This window comes from Heptranchias perlo, chromosome X, assembly GCF_035084215.1.
Source record: "Heptranchias perlo isolate sHepPer1 chromosome X, sHepPer1.hap1, whole genome shotgun sequence".
NCBI classification, from domain to species: Eukaryota; Metazoa; Chordata; class Chondrichthyes; order Hexanchiformes; family Hexanchidae; genus Heptranchias; species Heptranchias perlo.
In genome coordinates, this window is record NC_090370.1 from 10,567,061 (window position 1) to 10,590,952 (window position 23,892).

The 23,892-nt window shown below is 45.8% G+C and overlaps 1 protein-coding gene across 1 annotated transcript in view; it reads left to right on the top strand.

Annotated features, from left to right (window-relative positions):
- The window catches only part of LOC137307264 (formin-like protein 3), a 145,097-nt gene that overhangs the window by 81,568 nt on the left and 39,637 nt on the right, over positions 1-23,892 (top strand). The window contains exons 5-14 of the mRNA XM_067976697.1: positions 1,738-1,821; positions 4,294-4,446; positions 13,685-13,793; positions 14,926-15,002; positions 16,813-16,906; positions 17,971-18,045; positions 18,815-18,925; positions 19,845-19,994; positions 20,371-20,472; positions 21,775-22,030. Coding sequence (XP_067832798.1) covers positions 1,738-1,821; positions 4,294-4,446; positions 13,685-13,793; positions 14,926-15,002; positions 16,813-16,906; positions 17,971-18,045; positions 18,815-18,925; positions 19,845-19,994; positions 20,371-20,472; positions 21,775-22,030 — 1,211 coding nt within the window. The remainder of the gene's footprint in view (positions 1-1,737; positions 1,822-4,293; positions 4,447-13,684; positions 13,794-14,925; positions 15,003-16,812; positions 16,907-17,970; positions 18,046-18,814; positions 18,926-19,844; positions 19,995-20,370; positions 20,473-21,774; positions 22,031-23,892) is intronic.

A 23,892-nucleotide genomic window follows, 5' to 3' on the forward strand; every position in this document is an offset into this window, starting at 1 on the left:
TCAGATTTATACACAATTCCATCTCCCCAATCATTTACTAAAAGGATAAATAATAGCAGTCCTGACACTGATGCCTGTGATACCTCATTGATATCTGGTTGCCACCTAGGCACCCTCTCTCTTTCCTCCCCCCACCCCAACCATGCACCACACCTAGCTGCAGTCTACCAACTAGTCAACTTGTAATCATGTCCAATACATTGCCACTTATCCCAGGGGCCTATAGCACAGTACTGAAGGAGCACTGCACTATTGGAGGTGTTGTTTTTCATATGAGACGTTAAATATAGAAACATAGAAAATAGGAGTAGGAGTAGGCCATTCGGCCCTCTCAGGTGGACGTAAAAGATCCCACAGCACGATTTTGAAGAAGAGCAGGGGAGTTCTGCCCGGTGTCCTGGCCAATTATTTATCCCTCAATCAACATCACTAAAACAGATGATCTGGTCATTATCTCGTTGCTGTTTGTGGGATCTTGCTGTGCGCAAATTGGCTGTAGTTGTTTCCGACATTACAACAGTGGCTACACTCCAATTGGCTATAAAGCGCTTTGGGACGTCATGAAGACGTGAAAGGCACTATATAAATGCAAGTCTGTGTTTCTTTCTTCTTTCTTATGCTATAGTCTATTACATGGGACAGTGTCAAATGCCTTTCTGGAATCCAGCATCCACCACCTTACCCCAATCCATTTGATCTGTAACTTCCTCACAGAAATCCAATAAATTGGTTAAGCATGATCTGACACTCCTGAAATCATGCTATCTATTTCTAATTAATCCCTGCCCCTTATGGTTTCAAATAATTTCCTCACAATCAAGGTGAGTTTTTCAGGGCTGTAATTTGATAGCTTGTCCTTAGCCCCCCGCTTTTATAAATCACATTTGCCCCTCCAGGATGTGACCCGAGTCCAGTGAAATATCCATGATGTGGAGATGCCGGTGATGGACTGGGGAGGACAAATGGAAGGAATCTTACAACACCAGGTTATAGTCCAACAGTTTTATTTGAAAATCACAAGCTTTCGGAGGCTTTCTCCTTCGTCAGGTGACGAAGGAGAAAGCCTCCGAAAGCTTGTGATTTTCAAATAAAACTGTTGGACTATAACCTGGTGTTGTAAGATTCCTTACAGTGAAATATCAATACTCCTACTATCTCATGAGACAACTCCTTCAGGAACCTGGGCTGAAAGTAGTCAGAGCTTGGGGCTTTATCTACCTCGTGTTTCTGCAACCTGCCCAGTAGGGGTAATTCTCCGACTTTTCGTTCCCAACAGGAAGCCTTAACTGCCAAGAGTGTGAAGTCAGAAAATAACTTCTAATATATTCTCCCTTGTGACTTCAAAGGTTTCTACTCTAAAAATAATCGTTACCAAATCCTCATTTTTTTTGGCATTTCTTCTCTTTCCCCCTTTCCCATCCCCCCCTTCCATTTCCTTTGTGAGCACTGTTGTAAAGTAGTTGTTTAATATTTCTGCAACTTCCATGTTTTGAGACGCTACCTCCCCATTGTCAGTTCTTCGTAGCCCAATGTCGTTCTCTACCCATTACTGTTTCTATTTTAATATAGAGCTAGTATGGATACTAGGGTAAGCCCTTGCTCCTAACACCATTCCCTTCTTGTCTTCTGCTGAAGAGCAAGAAAAGGAGAGATAGCAGTGGCAGATCAAAGGTACAGAACGAGTATATGTGCGCAAGGTGACAATGTGTTAATTAAATCTGTTTTATTCTTTTCCAGGTGGGTACGAGAGTTTTTAAATGATGAAAACCAGGGTCTCAATGTACTGGTGGACTATCTCTCCTTTGCACAGTGTGCAGTCATGTAAGTAGCCAGAGGGAGAGTTGCCTGGTATCGCACTTTGTCATCTTTATTCTTCCACTCCTCTTGTTTTTTTTATTTTAGTTCTATTCAAGATTTCATTCTCTGCTTTTCATTTCTTTACTCTGCTCTCCTTGAAATCTTTCAACAACGGAAGTTGGCCATAACAGATGTTCGGACTGGATGCTTTAAAACAGCCTAAACAATTAAACTCCCTTGAATACACTCGTGGTAAGTGAATTGTGTGGGAATATACTTACTTACATCTTGGGTGGCCCAGTAGCATGGGGGTTGTGACTTTTCTCCACATCCTTGGCACCTAGGATTCAAATTCCAATAATTTACATAACTTGATTCCAGCTACCAATAGAAATCCTTCCATCCATCTCAAAACAAGGCCCCCCTGTCTGCATGCAGCCTTACCTTGTATTTGGATAGGATAAACAGGATGGAGATTTCAATTTTTACCAGACTCTTTGCGTAATGATGTCGCACAAGATTCACCGTCTACAAATGAGTTTGATTCCCGTCTGCCGCAAGTAGCTTTTGATCTGCTTTGTGGGCCGTGGGCTAAGATTCTGCCATCAGGAGTTTCACTAATAGCACTCGACAGGTCCTGGGTTCAAATCCAGCATGAGCCATCTTAAAGTGGGGGAACATAGGTTTCTGTGGACAGATTAGGTCAATGACGTCCCTCATCTGTGAGATTTTCCATGGTTGGTGTCACTTCCCTAATTGGACAGATGTACGGTTGTAGCTGGCCATAGTGAGCAGATCCTTAGCGCTCCCAGTCGTTGGTTCCTTAATTCCACTCTCCATCTTGGATGATCCAATGGGTGACCTTCGCCGCCGCAGAATTCCACGGTTCAATTAACCCTTTCTTTGCCTTTTTCGATTAGTTTTTTAAAAAATTGGAATTTGGCTTAAGCAACGAGCAGCTAGGCCCAATGTTGCTGTTAAATTGCAACGTAGACCAGGGGTGTTCAAGCTGCCCACTGTCTGGCCCACAAAACTCGGGCAACCCTGTTATTTTTGCGTTTATATTTTGTATTCATTGGTTTGTTCTGCATGTGGGCTTGGAGGTTAAGAAAGAGCTGTTCTTAACGCTGTTGCCTTATCAGTGGATAAATCTTAAATCAGAATGCTAAGATCTGTTGGTATCAGCAACTGGTGAGAGCTAGGAATTAATGAGACCATGGATTTAAATTTTATATGTGACGTCCCCAGGCTCCATGATATGCACCCAAGCAGCCCACAAAGACAAAAAGCATAGACGTTCTAGTCATAAACGTATATATTTTTGAATTCTCTAGGGTTTCTTTCTCAGATGGACTTCTAACCATTAGCAACAAATTTGTAACAAGTTTTATAGCTCCGTGCTTCAGCTTTCTGCATTTCATGCTTCATTTCATCTTCACAGCCTTTCCCCATTCTCCGGTGCTTTCAGTAACTAGATCTTTGAGTGTGAAGTGCTTCCAAAATACTCTCTAGCATCCAGCTGTTGTTGATATGTTAACTTTCCACGTTTCAAACTTCTCCGCAGAAACTCCCTCTTCTTTTGCGTCGGGGTGGTTATTGCGTGTCGGAAATGACCGTCGGGCTCTGGGAAGAAGTAATCTCTTCTCGACAGGTGAGGGTTGACCCGCACTGACTATTCTGCGGAAATCCCACCTGCTTTGAACTGGCTCTTCCCAGAGCAAGTGGTTGTAACGGTATCGCTCTTGTGCATGACCAACGTCGCCGGTGAGGAGCAGTGTTAGGATCGCACGTGGTAACCCTTGCTGTTCTTCACTGCTGTTGTTTGTTCTGACTAGAATATTGTCAGTAAGTTAAAGGAAGAAAACTTCTGATGTCTAAGACAGTAGCTAAGGTGTGCAAATCGTCAAGGAAAAAACCCTCTATGCCGAGTTTGCAAAGTTCCTTAATCCTCATTCAGCAACAGCCATTTTAGGGAAAGTGTAATTTTTTGATATTTTAAGGTTGTTCTCCTTAGAGCAGAGAAGGTTAAGGGGAGATGGTTATAGAAGTGTTCAAAATTATGAAGGGTTTTGATGAGAGTAAATAAGGGGACCTGATTTCAGAGGCAGGAGGACACAGATTTAAGATAACTGGCAAAAGAACCAGAGGGGAGATGAGGAGAATTTTTTTTACGCAGCGAGTTGTGATGATCTGGAATGCACTGCCTGAAAGGGCGGTGGAAGCAGATTCAATAGTAACTTTCAAAAGGGAATTGGATAAATACTTGAAGGGAAAAAATTTGCAGGGTTATGGGGAAAGAGCAGGGGAATGGGGCTAATTGGATAGCTCTTTCAAAGAGCTGGCACAGGCACGATGGGCCGAATGGCCGCCTCCTGTGCTGTATCATTCTATGATTTTATAAATAGGCACAAGGGCACTTCTGTACTCAAAGGGGCTACATGTTAATAAATGTGGATGGGGGTGACCAAAAGACATTTTTATCCCATTGTGACCTAGGTTTGACTTTGACCTTGTGGAGAATGGCGACGATGGTGCACTCGACAAGTCGAAACCCTGGGGCAGGTCTATAGAAGATCTGCACCAGAGCAATGTCCTGCCCCAGGGTTTCAGCAACAGCCTCTCTCGCTCTGCCAGGCAATCTATCTTACGGTATGTACTGCTCAGCTTCTAATGGACACTAAGGGATGCAATGAGTACTTAGTCTCGTCCACCGAGAAGTCAGCACTCTACAGAAAAGGCCGTTGTTGAAAGTTCATTATCCTTCCCATTGATGATGCTATTAGCTAGTTTGCAGCTGTGCGATGACAATAGTCAAAGAAGACTACCCATGCTGCAGTGGGTTATACCCTGGCCTTTCACCTCTGGTTCAAATCCAGCCCAGACCAATAAGATGAAAGTCGTCTTTGCCTGCTGGCTGTACGGGTCCCTATGTGAAATGAGTTTGGTCATTCTCAGTCCAGTTCCAAGTGGGCACGGGTCTCCCGAATTGGCAATTTCCTTCAGAAAGGCCATATGGAAATGGAAAACAAATCTCATACTGGTGCAATAGGGGATGCTCATCTGAGGTTGGGGTTGAGGCCCATTTTTTGGACAGAGTTAAACGGAGCTTTACTCTGCATCTTGCCTGTGCTACATCTGACTTAGGAGTGCTCGATGGTGACCCTAGGTGCCTCAAATGGGGAAAAAACGTTCCATTCACCAGCACTAACATCCCTCACTTGTACATTATTAATACCCTTGAGTATCGAAGATTAAACGTGGATCTAATTGAAGTGTTTAAGATGATTAAAGGATTTGATAGGGTAGATAGAGAGAAACTATTTCCTCTGGTGGGGGAGACCAGCACAAGGGGGCATAACCTTAAAATTAGAGCTAGGCCGTTCAGGGGTGATGTCAGGAAGCACTTCTTCACACAAAGGATAGTGGAAATCTGGAACTCTCTCCCCCAAAAAGCTGTCGAGATTGGGGGTCAATTGAAAATTTCAAATCTGAGATTGATAGGTTTTTGTTAGGCAAGTGTATTAAGGGTTACGGAACCAGGGTGGGTAAATGGAGTCAAGGTACAGATCAGCCATGATCTAATTGAATGGCGGAACAGGCTCGAGGGGCTGAGTGGCCTTCTCCTGTTCCTATCCCTCACCTCGATGAGCACAAAAATTTGAATTATTTAAAAAAAAAAGACCAGCCCTTCTAATCAGTCCAACTATAGCAGCATTGGCACTTCACCCACGAGTTGTAGCTTTTTAACGCTCAGGACTCATGCAGGAAATTAGTTTTGAGATCACCTGTCTGCAAAGACCACCGAAAGGTGAACATTCCCCAGTCCTTTTCCGCTCACTATTTGAGTCGAAGCTTTTCTTTCATTCATTACAGTCACTGCATTCAACAGTCCTGTCCTGGCTCTGGTTTTACTGCTCCTGGTTGGCACGGGGTAAAGATTTAGCAGAAACATCTGGAGCACACATGGGCACTTTGTGCAGCAGATGTACAGGTTCAGTGGGGGCACGCCCACAATTCTTGCTGTCGGGGGGCACTTCTATCGGCCGGCTCTGTGACGAATTAAAGCAAGCTTTTTTTTTTCCCAAACATTCTGGACTTTTATGCAGTGAAGTAAAATGAACGTACCAACTGTGTACAAATGCAGTGAGAAGTCTCTCTGCAAATGCTGCTCTCCCTGAGAGAACGTAGAGTCCCAATTCTACGACGCCAAGAGACGTCTGCATCCCAGTCCTCGTTTCGATTGGCCTTTTCAGTATGTGTGTCAGGTGGATCAAGGGTGGCCTTTTTCATAGGCACAGTCTTCTTTCCTGCTCTCCAGAAGGTTCTGAGGACACTGAAGTGACCAAGAGGCCATTTTTCATGTGGGAATGAGACCGTGATTGTCAACAGGCTATTTGACCACGCTCATAGCTGACGATGCTGGCCACACTTGAATGTGCCAACAACAGTCACTGGATAGTGATCGGGAGTGGGAATGATGACTTCTGTCTTCTGTTTAGGGTTGCCAACTCTGGTTGAATGTATTCCTGGAGGTTTCATCTCCACGCTCCCGCCATTGGTCACCCGACACTTCCATCCTCACGGCGCTCTGCCTTCCCACACCAATTGGAAAGCGAAAAGATCTCTTCGTTACCCGATTGGATGATTCTTGACTCGGTCAAAAACAGCCTTTTTACCCCCCCAGCTCCAACATTTTCAGAACGAATAAACAGAAGTGTTCGAAGAAAATGAAAAAACCCACTTTTTTTAATGCCCCCTATGATTTTTCTCCTGGGTGTTGCTCGCAGCAGTGTCCTGGAGATTAATCTTCAATTCCTGGAGACTCCAGGCCAATCCTGGAGGGTTGGCAACCCTACTTCTGTTGTACTGAGGCCATTAGCACTGCCAAAGGAGCCACACCAGCCAAGATGGGCCAATTCGCCAGGAATGGAATATGGGACTTTCCTGGTCCAAATGGCTCGGGAGCATTGGCCCATTGGGGTGGGAGCCCATTTACATTAAAAAAAAATTGGTTGTTATGCATTTTTTTTTTAAAAAGCATGACTGCAGCACTAATCTGAACTCGAAGTTCATGGGACATTAATGAAATGCTTGCGTTTAACAAGATTACAACAGAATAACTCACTTCCCTATTCTCTGTTATTTAACTCAGAATCTAGCAAAAGCTTCAAAAAGAATCCTGAATTTGGTCACTAAAAGTGGCAATGTTCCTTTAAAACTGGTTTTAATGTATATTTATGTACGTGCGTGGGTGTATGTATGGTATGTGTTTATATAAAATCTGTCAAACCTGAAGACAAATTGGGCTGCATTAGTGTTTTTATACGTGAGAGTTTATATGGAAAGGTTTCATCACCTCTCCGAGTTATTTGTTAAAGCCATATTGCTTCCAGTTTGACAGATCATTTAAAGGGACAGTGCCACACCAGTGATCCATTATGAAGACAAGAGTAGCAGACAAGGCCCATTTGAACCTTGCCACTATAAAGGTGGTGTGAGTGGACTTGAGTTGAACCATTGCATCCCTGGAGTCTAGGCTTTACAATGTGCTGATAACTTGCCTATTGCCTGCTGTTTGTGCCGCTAAAGTTTTGTGCTGATGCTGCAATTCACTGAATGAGGTCCCAGTGATACCTCTAGCGGATCAGTTAGGAGTTGTGTATCGCAGTTACAGTGAGACTGGTCTTTTGATGGCCACAAACCAAGTTACCAAGTGTTTCCATGTTTAATTTGTAGGATTGTTTTCTTCTTCTCTCTTGTAGGTTCGACGCCTTGGTTCTTTGCAATAAATCTAATTCCGGTTTCCCTGGTGACGTGGCTTTTCACTGTATTGATGTGTTGCGCCTTGGGGAAGGGAGACATGAATCTCCCCAGGGCCTGTCTTGGAGGGGTGGGGTTAAACAGAAGTGAGGCGAACTGTCAGGGTGAACCAACCCATGGTATACTCACACCTTAGTTCTGAGAGAAGCGAGCAGAAGCAGTCGTTCACCCTCTTGGTAGGAGAGTCATTGAATAAATAGAGGAAGGTTTATAATTTAGAGGGGGTTCAGTAGCTCACAGCTCTGAGCAGTTGACTCTTCGCCGAATACCTCCATTTTAAAGTCACAACTCAGCCATTATGTTTCCTTGTCCACCCTAGCAAGGGATAATGATGCCCTGACCATGGATTTCTACAGTGTCCTTGTTAGTGCCTCTCGTGACCTGCTGATATGAACTGCTCTTTAGAGCTTGGGGCTGGTGCTGTCAGTTCCACCCTCCTGTCTACCCAACTCCAGCCCTCTCTTGTGCTCTGAAATGCTTCTCTGTCAATATTGATATTCACCCATTCATGGAAGCCAAGTTGGAATGGCAATCAAGGCCCTCTGAGTTGAACCAGCGTTACTGCCAAATCTTTTATAAACCTACCCATTATTTTACATCGAAATTGTGAGTATGTATATATTCCCTGTGATGCATTGGAGCTGTAACTAGAGCAGAAATCTGTGCTTGGCTTAAAATATGAAGAGTCTGGCTATCTTCAGTGTAAGTTACACAAATAGCAGTGACTGCAAACCAGCATAATCTTTGATTTATAATCGGAGCTAAATGCAGTGCAGTAGGTGGGATTCATAGCTTCTGCTAGACCTCTAATCCTGTCCTATACGGCTGGCCCCAGATATTTTGAATTGATCTGAAAAGGCATTCAGCATCATGTACAGGGTGTCCAATCAAAGTAGGCACTCACGTCAGTAAGTACAGCTTAAATGAATATTTTCTCTGGAATTCCTCAACTGTGTCCAATGGTCGTGTGCTCAAATGAACCACTGTTCGGTGAAAGAATGTGGGTCTCCAATGGCTGCATCAGTTCCAGTGCAATTTATATTGGTCACTTTGGTTTTCTAGATTGTGACACTAAATGTCAAGGGACGATAATGGTTGGTTATTTATGACTGTCTGTTTTATGCAACACGGGTTCTCATTTCCTGTCTTTTCCATAGTGGTTTCCATCTAGCATATGGTCACATTTTAGATGCTCTTGTGGTGTAGGGCGGGAGCATATTGATGGATCAAAACGCTGCCTCATTGACTGATACACCATGAGTTCTTCTACTTCCCTTCCCCCTGATCATATGGCGAGTCCTCAGGTCTCATTTTCTGCATCATCTTCTTCTTAGTTTGCCATCCTTCACATGCTGTAGGAGTACATCACTTTATGGATTTGGGGGAAATCAAGTGCTGTCAAGTCTTATTAACTAGTTACATCGAAACTACAGCACAGAAACAGGCCATTCGGCCCAACTGGTCCATGCCGGCGTTTATGGTCCACATGAGCCTCCTCCCAATTCTACTTCATCTCACCCTATCAGCATATCCTTCTATTCCTTTCTCCCTCATGTGTTTATCTAGCTTCCCCTTTAAATGCATCTATTCTATTTGCCCCAATGTGATAGCGAATTCCACATTCTCACCACTTTCTGGGTAAAGGAGTTTCTCCTGAATTCTCTATTGAATTTATTAGCGACTATTTTATATTTATGACCTTTAGTTTTGGATTCCCCCACAAGTGAAAACATATTCGGAGCCTGGTTGCTAGATGGAGCAATGAGGAGGAAAGCTTCTGACGAAGAAAGGATTTTAAAAAAAACAGCAACTTGCAGTTAATCTTATTGGAGCACCTCCCAAACCCACGACCTCCACCACCTAGAAGGACAAGGGAGAGCAGATGCAAGGGATACCGTCACCTCCAAATCCCACACCATCCCGACTTGGACATTTATCGCCATTCCTTCATTGTTGCTGGGTCAAAATCCTGGAACTTGCTACCTAACAGCACCTTCACCACACCGACTGCAACGGTTCAAGAAAAAGGCCCACCACCACCTTCTCAAGGGCAACTAGGAATGGGCAATAGATGCCGGCCTTGCCAGCGACGCCCACATCCTGAGAAATAATTTTTTTAAAGCTGGAAAGCCATTGTCACCTGAGACCAGGAGTCGTCTTCACTGAAGAATAAATGTGGCAGTGGGACTTCTATTTGGGGTGGGGCGAGGGAGAGAAGCCAGCTAGCCAGGGATAGATAAAGAATGGCATTCCCTACAGTAAGCACTGGCCAGATGCAGGTTAGGTTATCAAATGGGTCACTCGGCCCTGCTTACAAAAAATATCAGTAGTCTGCTCACTAATGATCAGTTCAATGCTCTGAGCTGTGTGGTGCAATCCAGTTGGTAACACGACATCATCCATTAAAATCGTCCAGGAAGGGATACTGTTCATTGGTTCTCCTTTCTGAAGTATATTTTGGTAGGGTGACCTAACTCTGTTTGACTCGTGCTTTCCCCAGAGTTTTAGCTGACTTGCAAAAGGTGCCTCTCACAATGTATCTAGCCAACGCAGCAGATTTTTACACTCAAAGCGCCAAGATGTATTGAGAGTTGACAAGTCTTCTCCAATGAAAAGGCTGAGGCAGATGATCTGAGGACATAATCAGCCCATTGGTTCTGCAGAGACCACCAAACACCACCTTGTCCTGATTTAGACTTGGAATTTTGTCATTTCTTTTTAAAGCTAGCTTGTTGCACTCGTGTTAAAAGAAATGTCTTTTGGCCTTTTTTACGACTCCTTTAAAACCTCTTGTGTTTCCATTTCCTTTCTCAGTGCACATACCTGTACCTGACAGGAAGACCATAATAACCACAGCGAACAGGAAAGGGCTCATTCTGTGGTTCTCAGATCGTTGCTGTTTTTCAAGAAATGGAGATTATCTCAGTTTCAGGATCTAGCTTCGATTTCATTTTGCACATAGGCCCAATGCGAGTGACAATTACACGGCAAGGCTTTTAGAATGCAACAGCATAGAATGCTGGGTTCACTTTCATGTGTGTAAAGTGATGCCTCAAATTGTATCGAACCCAGCCAACCATGTAATATTGAGACAATTCTCATTAATTTGAGTGTCAGCTAATCCTATTTACTGCTTAGTTTGAACCGAGCTAAACCAGTGATGCTCAATCTTTGCTTCTTCTGTTACAGATCTCTACCCTATTCCAATAGGTTTCTTCACCTTTTCCACTCACTGCACATTTCTCTGAGAAATTAATCAGTATGGGGCGGGGGGTGGCGGTGTCGCCATCTTCTTGCAATGATTGTGACTCGAGAGTGACCATAGAATCATGGAAAGGTTACAGCATGGAAGGAGGCCGATCGGCCCATCGAGCCCGTGCCGGCTCAATGCAAGAGCAATCCAGCTAGTCCCACTCCCCCGCCTTATCCCTGTAGCCCTGCAGATTTTTTCCTTTCCAGTACTTATCCAGTTCCCTTTTGAAGGCCATGATTGAATCTGCCTCCACCACCCCCTCAGGCAGTGCATTCCAGATCCTAAACACTCGCTGGGTAAAAAAGTTTTTCCTCATGTCACTTTTGGTTCTTTTGCCAATCACCTTAAATTTATGTCCTCTGGTTCTTGATCCTTCCGCCAATGGGAACAGTTTCTCTCTATCTACTCTGTCTAGACCCTTCGTGATTTTGAATACCTCTATTAAATCTCCTCTCAACCTTCTCTGCTCTAAGGAGACCAACCCCAGCTTCTCCAGTCTATCCACGTAACTGAAGTCCCTCATCCCTGGAATCATTCTAGTAAATCTCTTCTGCACCATTTCTAAGGCCTTCACATCTTTCCTGAAGTGCGGTGCCCAGAACTGGACACAATACTCCAGTTGTGGCCGAACCAGTGTTTTATAAAGGTTCATCATGACTTCCTTGCTTTTGTACTCTATGCCTCTATTTATAAAGCCCAGGATCCCGTATGCTTTTTTAACCGCTTTCTCAACCTGCCCTGCCACTTTCAACGGTTTGTGCACATATACCCCCAGATCTCTCTGTTCTTGTACCCCTTTTAGAGTTTGGCCCTCTGGATTATATTGCCCCTCCTCGTTCTTCCGACCGAAATGTATCACTTCGCATTTTTCTGCGTTAAATTTCATCTGCTACGTGTCCGCCCGTGCCACCTGCCTGTCTTTGTCCTCTTGAAGTCTATGGGGGATGAGGGTGAGGATGAAGGATATGTTTTAAGCTCACTCCTCCAATTTTCTCTTCTCCTCCTGTGGGCTACTGCTCCACAGGCCCTATGTGTCCTCCTTTGCCTCACCCAAGCGGCCAGTCTTCATGCATGAGCCTTGACAGCAAGTGTTGGCAAGCCGTTTTAGCCTGGAGGGTGGGGAGCATCACGAGCCTGCCCGATTCTGCCCTCACCCAATGTCCACGTAGGCACACGTTCCTGCAGGAGAAAATGGGTAGCAATTTGGAGCAGGAACCCTGGCTGATATGTACCTTCCCAACCCAGGGCTACCGAGGCCAATTGACACCCCTACGACTGCTCTGACAAAGATCAGCTAAATTAGCATAAACCATGGATGGAATCTGGAACCACCTGGTCTGTATGGCTCAGTTCCATGCAAGGCAGGTCATATACCAACTAAACCTTCAGGGAAACCCATATTCTTTTTAAGTTTAATTTTTGACTCCGTCTAATGCCATCTCTTATTACCAAAATGTACAATTTGAACGTTTTCTTCTAATTTGGCTCATGCGCCATTGACCTCCTCCTGTTGCTAAGGTAACACCAGCAAATAGTAATAGTTTCCATGGATTTGGGAGCAGAGGTCTGCCAATTGCCAGAACATCTGTTGATGTGGAAGGTAGCAAAAGCAGGGAGCCTGGTGACATCTGGTAGGTCCTGTGGAGACGAAATGTTCAAGCTGTGGGCAAGTAAAAGAGCTAGACGGTGCTTCAAGGATCATGGGGGGAGGGGAACTTATTTTTCTTCCATAACTAGATACTGTGCATCACATGGCATCCTTCAATCAAGAGGGTTGGGTTGTAGAGTCCAATACTGTTCTGTGGTCAGTCAGCAGGTGGTGTGATTTCCAGTTTGGTGGGATGTTCAGTGCAGCCCATGTCCTACAACCTGAGAAGGATTGTCCTGCTCCACTTACGACTCCATCCAGCAGTCGGCCTGAGGCCCAATGGACTTCAGCCACTTTGGAGAAGTGGGCCTAGGTGTTGAGCTGTTGGTGTTGGCGCCTGTAGTTTTTAAGTTGTTGCCTTTGTACACTGCATTGGGGTAAGAAGTAGAATGGGTAACTGGATTTGTTGCCTTTTTGTATTACTTTTCCCCTCCAATTTTCTTCTCTCCTAACCGACCTTTGCTGGGATACAGATGTGTGGGTGTTGCCGGCTCACCAGTGCCTTGGCTAAGTGACCATTATTGATGTGTGAACCCAAGCAGTGAGTCTATTAGTCCGTGGAAAGTATCATAGCAAACCCCGGCAAATTCTTCTTGTCCGCTCTTGCTAACCCAGAGACCATGGAGGCCAATTTTAGTGCCCTAGCCGCTGCACAACAGAGATACGCGAACTCAGCACGGATTGGGAATCGAACCTAGGACCTTCTGACGTCGTACTGCACTGGGTGTGAATTTACCCACTAGGTCTTCAGGGAGTGCCTTGGCCTTTTAATGAAAATAGTCAAATGGAAGATTGCAGGGCCTTGTTCGCTGGGTTTTGGTTTGAGTAAAATTGAACCAAAGTGAGTAAGTAATTCAAAACTTCTCTAAGTTCACAGCTCAAGTCAAGAAGTTTGAGTAACTCTGGTGTACATATTTAGTATGTTTACATACAGTAAAGAGCTGCAGTGAATAAGGACCTACTGGTGCAGGTTCCATACAGGAAGCTGCATTTATGGCATACATGAATACCTTTAATACAGCTTCTCTTGCCATCCAGGATGCCAGAGGAATGGGTATCAGTTGCTCTATCACCAACTTGTCCAAGTCTTAGCACTGGCTGCTCTGTTATGGTGGGTATACAACCTGTCCAGTGATGATTGTAGTAACGTTGAGTTTCTTCCACAGCTACAACACTTTACCTGACAGGAAACTGCTGAAGAATTCCAGACTCGTGAGCCAGAAGGACGATGTCCACGTCTGCATCATGTGTTTGCGGGCAGTCATGAACTACCAGGTACGGCAAATTCAAACTGGGATTACTTGAAACTTCCAATTCACTGAATAAATCAATTCCAATCCAGTTTCATGAGGGCCTGTTCCCCATCTGTGCTTTATATCACTGTGACTGACCCACAAATCCATCGGCTAATTCTACTCCATTCATGCAATAGGACCCATTTCATGAATATGCACCTGCGACCTTCTAATAGGTTGGTCGGCAGACAAGGCTCTGCCAGTCGAGCACATTTGTAAACTTGGCCCAAATATATTTTGTATATTCGCTTGGCTCAGTTGGTAGACCTGTTGCCTCTGAGTCAAATGGTTGTGGGTTCAAGCTCCACTATGGACTTGAGCAACAGGTGCAGCAGCCCTCCAGTACCTCATCCAAATGACCATTCTTCATGTGTAAGCCTAGAGTGTTGACAGGTCATATGACCATGGGCGGGCAGGGGCTTCACGGTCAAACCTAATTCTGTCCTCCCCTGAGATCCACATTCTCCTCATCTCCTCTGGTTCTTCTGCCAATCACCTTAAATCTGTGTCCGCTGGTTACCGACCCTCCTGCCAGTGGAAAGAGTTTCTTATTTACTCTGTCAAAACCCTTCATGGTTTTGAACACCTCTGTCAAATCTCCCCTTAACCTTCTCTGCTCTAAGGAAAACAATCTCAACTTCTCCAGTCTCTCCACGTAACTGAAGTTCCTCATCCCAGCTCAAAATGCTCTCTCTGAACACTCCCCAAGTTTGGAAGGACACAATCTAGAATTGTAATATAGGGGGATTTTTGCAGTTCAAATGGTCAAAGTGGGTGTAATTTTGACTTTGGGCGATATTGAGTCAGCCGCCCATTGTACATCTTTCCTGACTTGACCTCAATGGAAATGAAAGTCGGGAGAGATGTATAACGGGCGGTTGTTTCAATATTGCCTGTTTTACACTATCGCCCAAAGTCAAAATTAGCCCCAGTGTGAGAATATCAAACAACCACCATTTCACTTTCCTGAAACCTTGTTTACAACTTTCAGGATTCAGAGCCTTGAAGAATTGCCAGGTATGTCTCTAAACAGCTTGTCGTTCATTTTCTGGGGTCTGCCTTTATTAAAGATGTGCTGATGTCCCCTTCCGTTCTCCCTTTCTCTTTTTCAGTATGGCTTCAATTTAGTCATGTCGCATCCACATGCTGTAAATGAAATCGCACTTAGCCTGAACAACAAGAATCCCAGGTAAGAAACCAACATCTTGTTCTCTTGTTCTTGAGCTTGTCTGTCCAAAGTCAGCGTAACTCAATTCATTTCATGTCAACAAATTAGTTTCTCCCGTCCTCCTTGGAAGGTGCCGACTCATACTGGGGGAAAAGTTGCACATCTCCGAGCAGCCACCTGATATCTCACCCAAACACCCACTCTTCATACACGAGTCTAGACAGTGGAACATCGGAACAGGAGGAGGCCACTCAGCCCCTCGAGCCTGTTCCGCCATTCAATTGGATCACGTCTGATCTGCTGGATGGCCAATTTGTAAAAGTACAGTGTCCCACTCCTAGGCAGAAGGAGGAAGAGAGCCCACTTTAACCGCTCTGCACTGTAGCCCTTCCTGTTGAGTCATCAAAGTGACATGGTTGGTTAGTCATGACGAGATCCTTTGGCCAAACCATCCTGATGTTCCAGCTGAAGGAGAAAGCCTGGCAGTAATTTTCCAATGACGTTCTGGTGATGGGGAACCTTGCCCGCGATGTTCTGATGGGCGATGGCAGCAGGCGAGGGTCCCTGCCACTGGCCTGTACTCAGAAAATTGCCTCCCCTCAGCCAAAGAATGTAATCTCCTTCTTTCAAACAGTAAAATCTTCTATTCTGATTCCAACAGCAGCTTTAATTCAGAAGATACCATTTTGGGATACAGTATGAGTAATTTGAGACCTGGGGCATGATTTTGACTCTGAGACGGGTTCCCCATGTGTCCGCAGATATTCGCGTGGGGAACCCGGAAGCGAATTGAGTGCGTCTCAATCCGAGATCGCAACTCAATTGAAGGTGAGTATTTGAGCTTCTGGGTTTCCCCATGCGCCAGGCAGTCAGATTGACAAGATGGCTGCCAGTCGGCAGTGAAAGGAGCTGCAAATCAGAGAGGGGGGGCAGAAGGGAGAGAGAGATCAGCGGGCTTGGAAAAAATCAGAAGGGGTAGGGGGGTGGAAGAGGAGGTAGGGGGTGGGTGGGGGTGGTCAGCCAGCAGTGGAGATCAGGGGTGTCAGCCAGCGACGACATCGGGGGGGGGGGGGGGGTCCAGCCACCACTGGAGATCAGGGGTGGTCCAACATCTGGGGGTCACACCATCGGGGAGGGGGAGGGGGGGTGGTGGGGATCAGCTGATCGCGGGGTTCCTGTTGGGCCTGGCTGAAGCACTCCTGCTCCTCCAGGCCCCACAAGCAGTGCAATAAAGGCACTCACCTCATGGATCCGGCCCTTCCCACCTGCTTTCACCTGACGTGAATCGGAAGCGATGGGAAACCTGAACAGGTAAGGTTAGATTTGTTTTATTATTGCAATACACTTAAGTACCTTAATGAGGTACATTGCCCCTTTAAGTATCGGCCCGCCAGCTTTAAGTGGGGGCGGGACTTCCTGGTGTCCGCTGTGCTCACACAGACAAACCTGCCTGGGTTAAACCCAGAAGTGGGCGAGTTGGAGCCGGGATACCGTCCCGCTCCAAAAACCTCCCACCAATCCCCAACCCACCCGTTCTTGGGGGTTAAAGTTTACCCCATGATGTGGGAAGTGCAGCATGCTTGTGAGGAACAGGTGACTTTGGACCTGTGGTTCCCAAAGCTCCACCACTGGGGGGTTTTTCTCACCTCATGTCTGGGTCTGTTGTAGACTCATTGATAGAGATTGATTGCTGTGATTAGTCAACAACTCCATTATCATTGTATCATGAGACTACCAGGATGGTAGAAGGGAACTAGATGGACCTTGGTCTTTTTTTGTCTGGAAATTCCTATGTCCCTAATGATGAATAACTGCCCTCTTTATTTTGCAGAACCAAAGCCCTGGTACTGGAACTATTAGCAGCAGTCTGTCTTGTGAGAGGAGGACATGAAATCATCCTATCTGCGTTTGACCACTTCAAAGAGGTAGGAGAGCTTTTGGTCCAGTCCTGAGTGTAGGGAACTTTCAACACTGCAGCGGTGACTTCTGTGCGTGTGTGTGTGTGAGTGAAGGGGGAGCTATCTTTGGGCTCTTGCATCGTCACAACTGCTGCTCACCTGACTTCCTTTTCCTGAAGAGAGGGTGGGATATTGTGAGCAGGGTATTTCTTCATGGCTGCCTGCCAGTGGTGTTGCTTGAAGACCCTGATGGAGATTCACAGGGACGAGCAAGGTCCTGCTGCTGTCTCCGGTTGCAGTGGCGAACTGCGTGATGAAGAAAGCTTGCCCTTCTTCCGTTGAGGATGAGCTTACCGATTGACTCACGGCAAACGTTGTGGAGTTGCATCTAGCGGAAGTAGGTCTGCGATGTGCTGAATTTCTGACCATTGGAATCTGGCGCGTGCGCAGTTGCCTTCAAGTATCGTTAAGGAAGCCTCAGTTCTGGCCATGGACATTGCCTAACATTGAGGAAAGGTCTGTACAAATGTGAAACTTGCATGGACACCCTGTATGGGTGGGCCGTATCTGGTGCTGGCGCTGGTGAATATTTACATTAGCCACCAGTTGGGTTTTCCCTCCAAAAGCAGGGGATGAAAGCACCTTATCAGATAGTGGGGTCTGTGCTTGTGGAGCCATATATGCTGCAATACAACACCAGGTATAACAAAGCTCTATTAAACTCTGAAGATCAATTCTTTTGTGTTAGGGGAAAAGAGAGTTCTACTGCTTGCTTTCATTTCTTTGCTTCAAGTTCCTCAGCCACATAGTATTAATTGGGTCAGATATTATAGGTCTTCTCAACCCTCCCACTCCTCAGACCACAGGTCAGATATTAATTTATTGGTTCCCACTCCCCCTGCCCTGCCACAACCACACCTCAGATATGAATTTATTGGTTTTCTCTCCTGTTGCTCCTGGACTGCAAGAGAGATATTAATTAGCTCCCTCGCTCCCTCTTGTTGAATTGATAAGATTGCTTCCCTTTCTTGTAACAGTAATAAAAGTAATAATTCCTGTAACAGTCATAAAATCTGTTCTGTTTCTTTTAGGTGTGCAAAGAAAAGCATCGCTTTGAAAACCTGATGGAATATTTTCGAAACGAAGACACCAACATTGATTTTATGGTGAGAGTCAGAGAGCCCAGCTTATTGGAAGTGGGGTATGAGGGGCAAAGTCTGTGAGGCTGAGCTTCCAGTGTGGAGCCTCACTAGACGGGAGTGTGGGCCGACGGTGATATTACAGCACGGACTCCCCCACCCGCGTTTGACACTCGCGAGGGTCCGTGTCAGCAGCGCAGGCCTACTAAAGTCGCCCTGTAGGTTCAGTGCAACGTGCTCGCGATGTCCCGATATACAGAGCAGGCGGGCGAGGCTCCCCGCTGGCGACTGTACCTCAGAAAATCAGCACGGTCGATTGCAGTTCAGACTCGTGCCTTTGGCACTGCTTTGCCACCCACTCTTCGGACTGAGATGGACCCTCGCTAAAACACCTGGTGAAGCCCCCTTTTGGAGGACTACGGTTTATGCCACCAATATTAGCATTGGAAACATTTCGAACAGTAAGGATGCCTTTAGGCCAAAGGCCTCACTTATTTCCAGCGACAGGTCACTGGGTTTTGTGAGAAAGTGTAAAGGGAATGAGCCGGATGAAAGATTAAAGAAGCTTAAGCTGTACAGTCCAGGGAGAAGGAGGTTAAAGGGAGACACGGAGGAATCTCATCAAAGTTTTAAGTGCATGTAGAGAAAATGAAACCAGAATAATAGTTTACGGTCAGTCAGACCAGTAGAACAAGAGGCCAGAAATTCAAATTAGGTCTTAGAGAAAGATTTCCTTACTCGATGGGTACTGGAAGGGATGTTGCCTTTAAGCTTCTTCCCTCTTGCTTTGTGCTAGGTGGCGTGCATGCAGTTCATCAACATCGTGGTCCATTCTGTGGAGGACATGAACTTCCGGGTCCATCTGCAGTTCGAGTTCACCAAGCTGGGCCTTGACGAATTCTTGGAGGTGGGTGCGAGGACCGTGCACTGGAGAAAAGCTCCCAATTAACGCTGGCAATTTCTTTTCTTTCCCCACCCAAGTGCAGGGATAGTGAAGCCAATTGTAGGGCCCTCACACATTTAAAATCAAAATAGATCTTGCACTCCAACTTTATAATCGCCCCTCTCAGCCTGAAAACACACTTTGGAAATTCTTAGCACCAGTGTGCCAGTTAGATTTTATTGTCGCAATGACATGGCTCCCTCACTTAACACCAGCTCCAGCGCCTCCCCTTAGTAATGTCCAGCCATATTAGTAATGTTGCTTTAAGAATGCTTTTGGAAAGTTGCATCCTGTCTAGATGCTACATCAGGAATCCACATGCTCGGCTTAAAAAGATGACCAGAGAGAACAGGTTGTACAGTGAGTGCAGAAAAGAAAAGAGAGAATAAGAGATCTGATCTCCACAGTGTGCAGTCTTTTTTTTGTAATTTGTCTCTATAAAAGAAACACAGGTGGGTAATATGAGAGATACGCCTGAGTTTAACCCATGATATCCACTGAATAGTCTTTTGAGGGAAGAGTCACGATAAAGTCAGGTTAATGTGATGGCAAGTCCCTCCCAAGTCGCAGTGATAAAGAGTATGGGTTTGCAGTCATATTAGTGGCATGGCTGCCAATCATGTGTGTGGAGACCCCCAAATGAAAGTTTTGTGTGGGTGGAAAATGCCCTCCCTGCCCAGCACAGTGATATCTTCAAAACCATTGAAATCTGTGCATTGCCAGTATCTTTAATCAGCATTTCTCAAATTCCAAACTACGTCAATGGCCTCATCACCCCATCTTGTGTTGGGGATACAGAACACTATTTCATACCAGGGATTTAGTGGATACAAAACTCCGTTATTGCACCTGCGATAATGGTTACAATTTCTTTTCTCCCCAGAAATCCAAGCACACGGAAAGTGACAAACTCCAGGTTCAGATCCAGGCCTACCTGGACAATGTGTTTGATGTGGGAGGCCTACTCGAGGATGCTGAGACCAAGAATGCAGCCTTGGAGAAAGTGGACGAACTGGAAGAGCACTTGTCACATGTGAGTCCGCATCTGTAATATCGTTAATGGACTTCGCTCCATTTTATGTGGAAGGCAGAAGGTGTCATCTCAAACTGAACAGGTTTATTCAGTATCTGGTGCCTGCCACTAGAGGCTGCAAGTGATTCAAGTTAACAGCTTTCAAACTGGGGAGGGATGGGGTGTGGGGCGGGGGGTGGGTCTGTAAACTCAACAAATTTCTGTCTGTCGAAGGCTGTTTATTTCTGGAAAAATGGTACCTTGAGCAGTCCCCTAACACTTACAGGCATTCGGAATCTGAATCTGTCATTGTGAATGTGACTGGCTGAACTATCTGGAAAGAGAAAAGGGTTTTGTTTCAGATTAATCGAGCTTGAAACGGTCTCTCTCCTCCCAGTTATCGGAGAAGCTTCAGGAACTGGAGAATGAAAATATGATGAGGGTGGCGGAACTGGAAAAGCAGCTACTACATCGTGAAAAAGAACTGGAAACGATAAAGGTAGGGTCTCCAGGCTGGAATTGGGCAGGATCAGTGGCCATTTATTCAGGAGAGAAACCGGTGTGGTACACAGACTGACAAGAGCAGCCTAAGGGCTGTAAAGCAAGAGCACTGTTCTCTTGACTGGGAGGCCTATGTTTGAACCCAGTCTTGACTGGGCTTGAGCTTCCTCCAGGAGAGTGGGTTTTCCTAGGTTTCAAGCCCTTTGTATTATGCTGAAGTGTCATTCCTGTTGGGTTGACCAAGGAACAGCACAAAATTCATCTATGGCAAGGTCTACAAATGTTACTCTTCTGATAGGGGATTGGGGTTTACAATTTTTGGTTGCCCGAGTCCTATCTTTGCAGAAACCCATTCCTGTCGCTATGGGTTTCCTGTAGGCGCTTATCCAAACTCATCCAGCCTTGGTAGAGTGTCACAGGCCTGCATTGGCACCAGAACTGCCGTAAGACTGCACTGCTCATGTTGCGGAGTGGTGTTGATAGTGATGACACACAATCAGAGTGTAAACATCCCACATAATCTTCAGTAACCTGGCACCGAGACTCTTTCTAAATATTGTTTGCATTGATCCAAAAAGAGAAGGGCCCAGATTTTCTGGCACCAGCGGTTTTGGCGACAAACGGTGAAAAGTTAGATGGCTGTGTGCCCTGATCCTCCAGTGGCAAATTGATTCGAAACCTGATTCGAATATGCCACAGCGTGGATAATGGCGAATTGGAAGTGGTGCAGTCAAATGGCCAATAAAGGGATTACTGTCTAACAGTTTTCGGTGAGGGTAACGGCAGAGTGGTGTGAAAGTCCCAGGAAAATGTGGAGTGGCCTAATTAATGGCCTAAATCACTTAACTCCAGAGTTCCCTCGTTCTTTTTTGCTGTTCAAAGGTTCCTACGCCGTAGATGTGCCGTTACAATGGCGCAATTCCCCAAGAAAATCTGGGCCGCGAAACAAGCCCTTTTTTGCTTGACTAATTTTGATACAGTTCTCTGTTGCACTTGGAAATCAGTCAAATGGTTTTAATGGACTAAAACTCCCTTACCAGAGGAAGAGTTAAGGATGCTTTTGCTTCCAAGTACAGTGCTTTCAGCTTCCTGGTTGCCGTTTGTTTGAAACCACGCTGGAAGCTCATTACAGAGCGGCATTGATGACTGTTTTGTAGACCATCTAGCACCCCTGGTTGGAGGAGATATGTGCAGGAGTGGAAGGCTCCTTATTGAGGGATAAAACAATTTAAGTTTGTAGGGGAGTAACGCAACTTACTGTCCAGCACTGTTTTGACTGCAAGCAATGCCACCCTGACAGGAAACGTACAAAGATGCCAGCAGCCAGGTGCACACATTGCGGAAGATGATCAAGGAGAAAGAGGAGGCTTTCCAGCGGCAATTTCACCTGGAGAAACAGATGACACATCTGCAACATGGATCCATCGGAGATTGTCCCGATGGAGATCTTTCCATGCTGTCTCGATCTTCCATGGGTTCTGAACTAATCCAAAGCATTCCTGCAGCACCTAGACCACCAACCCCTCCTCCACCACCACTAGCTCCACCGTTACCAGGTAAAGCTTTGCTCCTCACTGTTCAGGGAGAAAAAGGGGTGTCCCACAGATACTCGGGGTGGGAATCAGGGGGTGTGCAGGATCCGAAGTGGGTGCCAATCCGTTTGGTCCCCCGGAGCGCAAGGCCCCAGGAGATTTTAAACTCCCAGGCCTCGTTTGCACCTCCTGGCACTGATTCCCACCCAAATTCGGTGGGAATGGTGCGGGCGGGTAGTGGGAAATCGCGCGAGGGCAGGCAGTCACCGGGGACCCACGGAAACGGGCCCCCGGCAAGGTAAGCCAGAAAGGGAGAGTAAGGAGTCGGCAATGAGCGCTGTCGGGGTGAGGGGAAGGAAGCCCAGGGCCAGGTAGGCCCGAGGTGTCCTCGTGCTCCTCCAGGCCCACAAGGAACCTTTTTATATAAAAAAAAAAGACACCAATTTTAAAAAAAAACCTTCCCTGTGCCTCTTCTAGCAACGATGCTGCCCGCTTTCGCTGGCAGGTCCAGGGCTGCGCGACCCTTAGTCGGCTCGGAGTTAAAATGGCGTGCGCGTCCGAATGATGTCAACGGTCAGCAATTTGGCCTTTTAAATTGGGCCCTGGCCTATCTTGGGCCCAGCGCCTTTCCCAAGGCTGAAAAGTGGCCAGTTAAAATGGCGACCGATGTAAACGGTTCGGGAATGGCGGGGGAAGTTCCCAGACCTGGTTTTAACCCCCTCCCTCCCCACTGCCTGCATCGTTTCTGCTGGGTCGGTGGGTTTACAATTAACCCCACTGAGTCTGAAGTAATTTCAGGGAGTCTCGGAGATTTTGACCAATATTCAGAATCTCTGTCTGCTTTCAAAAGAGAACCAAAATCGCAAATAATATACTCGTTCTGCGAAAAGCAGCTGATTTCACTCCTCGAATCTGTTATAAACACTTTTACAACAGGGTAAGAAGGAATGTTGAGCCGAACAAGCCCATTCTCTTTTTAACAGATCAATCCACCTTCTCACCACATCCCTCAATCTAATTGCTTCTTCCACCCATTTATACTGTCTGCTTCAGTGCCCTTCCCTGGTAATTTATTGCTCGACTCTATTTGCCCTTTGTCTAAAAAAGATACCACCGGACTTCCCTGTTTGCTCCTTTCCCATTTTAATGATCCCTTGGGATTGGAACCCTCTATCACAATGAACTATCTGCCCAGATCAACGCTGTCAATTCCCTTCATAATCCCGATGACTTCAAAGCCTTCTCTTTATCAGAGGAAACCAGCCCAACTTTCCTTAATCTTTCCTCTTGACTTAAATTAATTCCACGTGCCATGTAATCCTTCTCGTCTCTCTCCAAAAATGAAATCAGTTGTGAGGTGAGGCTGATTTTGGAGGCTGTCCTGTAATCTGGCTGAAATTAATTTTGAAACTTGGTACCTGTGGGCCTCGTATGTCAACACTGCCCCTGTTTGTACAGAGAAAATGGAGTTCCCTTGTCTCTGCGTTACTCTGTGCATGGCTACGATGAGATCAGAACTCAGCAATGTTCACAGCATTGCAGACGGTGCTTGAAAGAACTTAAGACGTCACCCAGTGTTTTGCAAGCGGAAATTTAAAAAAAAAACCCAACTTATTAACTTCTTAATTAATTAAACAACCTTACTGAATTTCACTAGAGGAAATGAAATGTAAATATAACTCAATGCACCTTTTAGTGCAGTTGAGGAGTTAGAAACAGGCCGCAAAAGATCAGATGTAGCATGAAAGCTGAGAATGGAAATCCATGATCAGAGATAAAGACAAAACACACTCACTTGGCTCTGAGCTGGAAAGTTCCCTCTGCCCTGGTTAACTAGTAGGAGGAATTTTCTTGCCTTTTGCAGATCAGAGAATGTTTGATGCTCA